Source organism: Limulus polyphemus, unplaced genomic scaffold, assembly GCF_000517525.1.
Source record: "Limulus polyphemus unplaced genomic scaffold, Limulus_polyphemus-2.1.2 Scaffold625, whole genome shotgun sequence".
Lineage (NCBI taxonomy): Eukaryota > Metazoa > Arthropoda > Merostomata > Xiphosura > Limulidae > Limulus > Limulus polyphemus.
In genome coordinates this window covers 287,947-297,441 of record NW_013666235.1, presented here as the reverse complement: position 1 = coordinate 297,441, position 9,495 = coordinate 287,947, and the positions used below count along the sequence as shown (strand labels likewise).

At 32.9% G+C, this 9,495-nt stretch overlaps 1 protein-coding gene across 1 annotated transcript in view; it reads left to right on the top strand.

Moving 5' to 3' along the window:
* The window catches only part of LOC106459546 (monocarboxylate transporter 10-like), a 58,182-nt gene that overhangs the window by 36,472 nt on the left and 12,215 nt on the right, over nt 1-9,495 (top strand). Inside the window, exon 2 of the mRNA XM_013919173.2 lies at nt 6,219-6,552. Coding sequence (XP_013774627.1) covers nt 6,219-6,552 — 334 coding nt within the window. The remainder of the gene's footprint in view (nt 1-6,218; nt 6,553-9,495) is intronic.

Below are 9,495 nucleotides of genomic sequence, written 5' to 3'. Positions count from 1 at the left end.
GTTAGGGGATGCCATATTGGATAGACGTTATTTCTTCTACAACGTAGGCTTGTGTTAGGGGATGCCATATTGGATAGAGGTTATTTCATCTACAACGTAGGCTTGTGTTAGGGGATGCCATATTGGATAGAAGTTATTTCTTCTACAACATAGGCTTGTGTTAGGGGATGTCATATTAGATAGAAGTTATCTCTTCTACAACGCAGGCTTGTGTTAGGGAATGCCCTTATTATAAAATTATTGAAACATCTGAATACATTTTATATTGTAAAAAAAGAAATAATACTCAAAATCCAAAGTTACATAAAATTAAAGAATACGTTGTCATTGTTGTTTTTCGATCGTTCTTTATGCAAATATAATTCTATAAATATTTCTTTGCCGAAGAAATTTGGCTTTAAAGTTAACTAATAATTTCATCTTAATAAATAGTGTGCGTGGTTGACATATTATTACATTCTTTTCTATTTTCCCTTATGAGTTCTAATAATTAAATCTAAATATGTAATATAGCAAAAATGGCATAATTTGTATAATATATTATTGTTCCAATTGTCTTAGCAGTTTCATTGTAACATTCATATGTGTTCAAATAATATATTTGTATGCGTGATAGTGTGTGAGTGTGGTGATGTTTCATGACAAATTATAATATGATTCTAGTATTCAAAACAGCGTCTTAACAAGATCATTACAGAGCTTTCCTGAACAATTGCAAATCACTTTCTAAACATATACTTCTATAACTCATTGTTAAAAAGACAAACACGTTTTATAATGTTTGTTCAAGTTTCTCGTATTTATTATTCGACAAGTATATTACTATTGGATGATTCATTAAAAGTGTAAAAACGAAGAACAATGGAAGGACATTCACAGAAACAACACCCTCTAATTAACAAAAGCTGCGAGTTAGATCACCTATAGTAGTTGTTGAAAGAAGGCGGGAAAAAGGTGACCTCTCTTTAGAACGTTTCTCAGAGCTGACACAAATTATTGTAGCTTTGTTTGTTTCTTTGATTCAAGTTAATGCTGAATTTGTTCAAATAATGATGGTTATTTTCCCCTTTACTTTTCTACGTGTCCTCAATTCATTCACGCTACGGTGTTACTCTTATGAGTTTGTTTAATATGCAGACCACACATGGGCGAACAAGTTTAAACATTAGGTTTGGCTGTATCAATGACATCTATGTACTTCAATGCCACAAACACGTATATTTTAAAGAATGTGTAGATATGTAATGACACATTTCATTCCATTATAGTCGCTGGTAAAAAACAACAACAGAGAAATATGTCATACAACTTATCATTTCTTAACAAGATAAGTCATATGTTATCACCTACGTAATCTTGTCTTCGTTTTCTTGTTCTTGGCTTTTGAATCGTCAAACCATTGTTATCTCTTACCCTCAATTAACCCGTGTTATTTATGTTCAAATTATTATAATTTGTAATGAAACTGCCACTTAGTGGTGGAAAACTAAACATTCATCTTTAGGTTTACCCTTTGTTATGTAGTAAGTTAGTATAAAGAGAGAGATGAGCATATTTAGATAAAGCGTCAAAGAAAACACTTCTGTATAGCAGATTACAATCGGCCATCCTTCAGATATTGTGTTGTTGTGTACTTACTTTAGGTTAAATCTGGCTAGTTAAAAATAAAACTCATTAACACCTCAAATGACTGGCTATTAATTAATACGTTTGATTTATCTTAAAGAGTCAGTAAACATATAAGACGAGAATGCTCCGTAAGGAGGTTTCGAACTCGAGTCTCTCAGACTGCGAGTCGAGCCACCTGGTCATGCCTGGCCCATTCTATACAAATTATAGCTATATATGCTAGTTCTGTGTCTCATAATATAGGTTCTGTTTTCTGTCTGTTAAAGATTTAGGGATGTTTTTAATATAAAGAATAAAAAAGAAATCGAAACGTGGATAAATCAAATAAAAAAAACAAATCTGTTTGAAGGTTTCAACTGTCTTCTTTGTTTGAAAATATTGCAGGAAAAAGGGGGAAATTTACAAGAGCGTTCTTAAGATTTTATGAAAATATTTACAGCAATATTTTCATAATGTAGATGTTTGTCGAATATAAGTCCAAAAAATACTTTGTCATTAGCCTTCAACAACCGACTGTACCTAAGTATTTGTTGCAATCGAATACGAACAAAAAATCTCAAATCACAGTTGTCACATTGTAACCTCACACATCATTGCTAGTTTATCCCCTCCAGCGGCGAAAAGTAGAATTACGAAGTAGCTTTCGGCGGAAAAACCTTTCTGATTATAAGAGTTTCAACTCGTGATAAAATCTACAGAAGTATGAAAAAATATATTTTCGTAGCTTAATAATTGGTAGACTTAAAGACATTGGCGATGCGATTCATCATTTGTGGAGCGGAGACGTTTTATCTTTACCAGAACAGCGATTGTTCAGATAAAAATATAGCTTGAAGCAAGGGATGGATGGAGAGCTTTGTTAAAGTCGTATGAACTGTACCATCCAAAAGATAACAAACAGCTGTATGTTTCTTACCTAATACAGTTTTAATGTTGATCGTAATCAGTAACGCTCAATGACAGTGTAGTTTCAATGGATCCCCTTAATTAGTAACGCCTGATAGAACTACCAGTAACTTTCGATTGAGCCACAATTCATCGATCCACAATGAAATCATAAAATTCAGAATCCCAAAAAGAAAGACTTAGTCATTGACTCGCAGTGACTTATTCATTGACTCAGCAGTCTTAACGGGAAGCAAAGTTGTATTGGTTTGTTTTGTTTATTTCAGAATTTCACGCATAGCTAAACAAGGGCTGTCTGCCCATAGCCGTCCCTATTTTGAACTAATAGACTAATGTCCAACCAGGTATTAGGTGGAAATTCTAATTTCTAGAAACGTCATTAGTATAAAGTATATTAAAATACAGAATTACTTGAAATATTAACTTATTCGCCACAGATTAAAATGTCTGCAAGATTTGGCAAGTTAACGTTCTAATTTTCTTTTATCACAAGACTGAGTAATTTCACAAATAAGTTCAAAATACCGGTATCTGAAGTATGTTCATTATTCACCTACAATGAAGAAATTTATAAGAAATCTGAAAAACTGGTGTCGAATTAACTCTACTCTAAAGTGTTTTAACATATTTGTATCTTATAAGCACTGTATGTATGAAAAGTATTATTCTTAATTTCTAAATGAATCGTATACTTCACAGAGAGGTTCATCTTCTAATTGGTCGTCATGGACGTTTCCATTCAACAAAATGTGCAGTATTAATTCTGAAGTTTCTTTTTTAAATAAAAACAGATATTTGAATGCTAAACGTTAGAATTTCATTATCTTGTTTTAGCATAAAAGTTAAACAGTTGATTATCTGTACTCTGTCTACCGCGGGGAATCGAACGCCAGATTTTGTCATTGTAAGTCCAAGAGACTGGTGGTTTTGAGAAACAAAACAAGTCAGAGTATTATGAATTGCTTTTAGTTTCTGTCAAATTAGATATCCTCTGATTGTTTTTATAGAGCTAATGTATTCAACTAGACCTTGCAATCTGAATTCTATATATAAATTTAGCATGCTTTATCAATAGGTGCTCCTCCTACCATGTTATCAACCTTTCAACGTATTTATGAAACTATAAATAATCGCTCTTTGTTAATGTGTACGTTTATTCAGTCCTATATAAATATTGTGAAGCAATGAAAATTAAAACACTTTGAACAGAAAAGTAAATGTATAGTCTTACTTATTCAGAAATATTGTTAAAATGTAAATGTCTGAGATAAAAGAAAAAACATAGTTTTGTAATCTACGTATCAGCTTTAGGGTGGTTAAATCTCAAGAGAACTATACTTGCTATACGCGTAGTAACCTATAGTTGTTTGCTGTGATACACGTGCTTTGTTCAAATACCCTCGTCTGACAAAAACACGTGTGAGGAGAAGTACAAATAGACAAGATATTACAGAACCTTATGTAAAATCGCAACGCTTTTGAAATATGTAACGAACTTATAAACAAAACAGTTAAAGCATTTAACAAGTTCACAGCTGAACATACATTTAACTGTGTGTAGTTCCGAAACAAAGCATCTAAATAAGCTAGGATTGTAAAACAAAGACTGCACACATAGCATACCAAAAAATAAATTGGTTATTTCGTATTTTTTAACTTCAAAAATGCATACGTTAGAAACTAAATTTGGTAATGTGGTATAAAAGTAGTTAAAGCTATTACAGCTTTGTCTATATAAAAGTATGATAATTTTAATTAACTAAGTTTTCACAGTTTTTACAGGCTGTATGCCTGTGTTCACGTATAAAAAATACTAATTCAAATATTGCCAAAACATTGCACAGCTGTGTAGAAAATTTCGGTGTTTGTGCAGTACATGAGCTAAACAGCTGGACAAGCCCTTGTTAAGGTTCAGCCATTATTCCCAGTTTAGAGCTGCTGGTCATTTAGCATCAGCAGCCTTCTAAGTGGTCACTCTTAAACGAAAAAGCGGTATTGACTGTCACAGTTAGAACATCCCCACAGTTGAAAGTATGGAACACGTTTAGCAGCATCTCGCGGCTCGAGCCTTGGACTTTCCTATCCACAGACAGCAATATAACCACTAGTAGATGAATATTATTAACATCAATCCCAAATTAATGAGTTGTAACACACTTCTGTGTTTTAAAGTTTGTTTTCTAATCACCTTGTAGAACTTTTATTACATTAAAGAAATAGCCTGCAGCATGCTGGATCGATTCATGACTGTTTTTCTCTTTTTTTACAAAATGGCCTAAACGTGTCTTTAAATGTTAGCATAACAATATAAATATAAACGTCAAACTATAATCTGTTTATAGAATCACTTTACTTAAGCCAAAAAAAGATGCATAAAATGTTAAGTCACTGTGCATCAACTACATTAAAGTTCGGACACTCTTTACAGCTAAATATTCCGATAAGTGTAAGAAAAGAACTGCAATAATACTAGTATTAGAGAGTATAGCACAGAGATAAGTACCTTGGCATAACAGTGCGTGCTTGGGTGCTTAACATGCCAGGACTGCGAATTCGAGAGGCATCGCGCTTCGCATTTTGGGCGTGTGGGTGCATTATAAGAGTGACTGTCAAATCCCAATATTCAATCATATTCAATATTCAGTCTATATTTAAGCGTCAAATAATAACCTTTCACACGCCATGACTGATATAGTGGTTCTGAATATCTCAGATGAATCAAATCCCACGGTACATGTTTTTGGCCACCTTCTCTTTTTGTCTTGTACGTTAGTGAAGTACCCTTTATGTCATTGGTAATAAAAAATAACATTGAAATTATTATAGCGTTGAATCAAACAATGCTTGTTATATACTTTCTACTTTTGTCTTGTTAGTTAGAGAAGAAACCTTTGTGTCACTGGTAATAAAAACAACACTGAAATTCTTACAGCGTTGAATCAAACAATGCTTGTTATATACTTTCTACTTTTGTCTTGTACGTTACAGAAGAAACCTTTGTGTCACTGGTAATAAAAACAACATTGAAATTCTTATAGCGTTCAATCAAACAATGCTTGTTATATAACTTCTACTTTTGTCTTGTACGTTACAGAAGAAACCTCTGTGTCACTGGTAATAAAAACAACATTGAAATTCTTATAGCGTTCAATCAAACAATGCTTGTTATATATCTTCTACTTTTTCTATTGATATCGATTAAAAATCATATTATACAATTAATTTTTGGAATTTTAGATTTCTCTTTTGTTTTTTATGCACCGCCTAATTCGATATTCCGGAGACATAAACGATACGTTTGTGTTTATGGTCTTCACTACCACGGTAGCTTTTCGCCATATTTACTTATTTGTCTTATATCTTGATTGATTTGCTCCTCACAAACATTTTGTTTGAGAATGTATTAATCATTTTTTCGGTTTACATTTCTTTAGCTTAATATCTAAAACAAGCCATCTGAAGAACAAAAGAGAACCGTAAAACCTATTTTTGTTAGGAGGAAAAAAAATCTAAACTGTAGAGCAAAATATTTGGGCGTCTTTTACGTAACCTGTTTTTAAAGGTAAACGCTAGTAAAATGTTTCGCTTGGATTTAGAATCGTCACAACAGAATAAAAGACTTGTTACTGAGTTATTGTATACTAGAGAAGAGTAATTAATGCTTGTTAATGTTACCTTTCTAGTTTGGGCGGGAGCTCTCTCGATGTCATGTGGCTTTTTCGTTCCTCCTGTGGTTGTTGCTGTTTGTCGAAGAAAGAGCACCAGACTCACAGCGGTGATTGGAGGATTAATGACAGCTCTTGGATGCCTTTTTACCTCATTTGCCTCTCAAATGCACCAAGTATTTATGAGTTACGGAGTTTTCATGGGTTGTGGAATCGGGATTGTTAGAGAAACTTCAAATATTATGATTGGACAGTACTTCAAACGCAGGCGCGAATTAGTGGAGCTGTTTGTCCAATCGGGCACAGGACTAGGAATCGCAGTCATGTCTGTACTGTTAGCGAAGCTTATTAGGTAAGTAACATTAGTATATCAGTTTTCTTGCTTTTTAAATGCTTTAAAATGTTGTATATTAATAATTAATGGGTAACCTTCAATGACCGCCAAATCAGATGTGGATCTTCGACCTGTTCACTTATTTGTTTGTTGAATTTCACGCAAAGTTACTCGAGGGCTATCTATGCTAGCTGTCCTTAATTTTGAAGCAATAGACTAGAGAGAAGGCAGCTAGTCAACACCATCAACCACCAACTCTTGGACTACTCTTTACCAACGAAAAGTGGAACAGACCGTCACATTATAGCATCCCCATACCTGAAAGGGCAAGAATGTTTGGTGACGGGATTCGAACACACAACCTTCAGATTGTGTGTCGAGGGCTCTAGCCACCAGGCCCTTCTTCGGCCAGTTTTATGTTCCAATATTATGTTCAATCCTAACATTTATGGATTGTTAATCAAATAGTCAATCATTATGATTTTTCCAATAAGATTTAGAACACGTAGTGGCTTTAAAAATTTGGTAAAAGTGAAAAGATTAGTTAATATTTTTTAAAGTGTGGGCATGTGGGTAGCGGAACGTGAAATTCAGTCCCTATAACCTGGAAATTAAAGCCGTTGTAAGCAGAAGAATGTTTCATTTTACGAACAAATAATTTAAGTAAAAATGTTTTATTTTATTATAAAAATTCCATTTATTAAAATATAAGAGGCCCCTAAATCCGAAAACATTTCGTGTTATTTTTTATATATAAATTGATTTTTATTTCGATATCTTAATTTAATTCAATTTTTACACTGTAATTAGCTACATTTTGTCATTATCTTTGAATATTTTTGGCCATTTATAACCATCTAATCTAGAGTGAACCCCCTAGAGACTAAAAACAACCCTCGATAGGAATCTCGCGACTTTTCCAAATCAACACAATCCATTTAACATCTTAACGCCAAGTTTCAGTTATGCTAAAATTAAATATTGTTATAAGAACACTAAATATTAAAACAGCAGAACCAAAAGTTATATTTTCTTAATCTATTTCATATATATATATATATACTACTGTGCATAGATTGGAAACCACGGCTCAGTCTCCTGTGTAAAAGGTGTTCAGGATGAAACATGGTAATAATGCCAATTTAAAACCCTTAATTATCTAAATACCCTTCAAATCATATGTTTGTTTTAAACAAATTCTAAAATATTAGAAGGAAGAGTATCAGAACTAACAATCATTATGTTTCCGAAAATTGGATCATGTAGCTTTTAGACCGTATTGATGGAGTTCTGGGTTCTTCCCGATGTAACCAAATGCTCTTCCTTCTGGATGTCGATTAGCGAAAGAAATTTCATCTTTTAGCATGATAACAATGCCAAACACACAATAAATGTGGTTAAATAGTATCTTAATAGAAAGGAATCATATTAAAGTCTTGCATCCTTACTGTGGCCTACGTAAAGATACTGTTTAACTACGTGTGGATTCAATAGAAAGGAATCAGATGAAAATCTCGCATCCTTACTCTAGCCTACATAGAATCCACACGTAGTTAAACAGTATCTTAATAGAAAGGAATCAGATGAAAGTCTTGCATCCTTACTCTAGCCTACGTAGAATCCACTCCTCAATATTATTAAGTATGCGTGGTACTGTATTGATCTAGAAAAACAGCAAAGGCAGTAAATATCAAAGGAGAAACTTTAGGCAGTATTTTAAGATGGCTAGTATTAAGTTCACAATGAATATCTTCAACAACCTGGATAAATCATTCCACATTTGCCTCAGGCAGTGAATTCAGCTAACTATTAAGAAAATAAACTCTGAAGGATGGGTCACCACAACAGTTGTTTTTTGTATTACTATGAATTTCAACCACTGTAACGCACATGATACCCTAGCATGTATTAACTACAAAAACACCTTTATTTGCCATATCAGAGTGTTATTAAGGAAGAAAGACGTACATGAAATCACAATGTTATTTCTGTAACCTGCGAAGATAATAGACGAATGTGATGTAAAACAGTACACAGATGTGTGAAATGTTCAAATCCACAATGTCCATATTATGCTGGCACTACAACTTTAGTTGTCAGTGTGTCATCATAGTTACTGGTCCACCCTGTCATGTCAGTGATCTGATCTTGAAAGTGTCGATGGACCGATATCCCATTTTCCATGTTTATTTAGGAATGTTTGCTGGTCAGTTTTAATGCACAAATAATATGAAAATTATATGCCACAGTATTATGTATGTCAGAGTATATATATGATGTCTCAGATATCATAGTATACATGAATATTTGATGTCACGGTTGTTGAGTTTTTAGCATTCGTGATGACATATTTAATGTCCCTACGCTATGAGCACATCCGTTTTCTTATATGATATGTCTTTTGTCCCATGACATAGAAAGTTATAATAATTACTTCGCATCATAGGTAGCTTTAGATGTGCTCTCTTTCTCCTTAAAAATGATTTATACATATAATGTTAAAATGAAGAGGTTTGTCTGTATTCCATTGTTCGGTTACAATCCATTAAATCTGATAGAATCCTCACTCTCGATCTGTCACTTGTTCTCGAGTTTTCTAAGATAAGATGGTGGAAAAATGAATTATACTTTGTCGTGAATGCTTCTTCAACTTTTAAAAGTAAACGTATTCTCAGTGAGGAGCATATATTCTGCCTTTTATATTCTATATTTTCGTTGTAAAACATTTCTTAAAGTTTTTTTAATATAAATATTCGACTTGCATTTAAAATAGTATATTTCTTCTGTTCTGCAACTTTGTACTCTAGAAACGTTTTATTTGAATTTAAGAAGTTTTTACAAACCTATATAAGATTTGTTAAAGATAGAAAAACAGAAAATTGATTCATACTAGACTTTATTCTGTAAGTTTTTGATTTCATAAAAAACGTTCTACATCGGATATTTTTTAGTTTCCTTCAT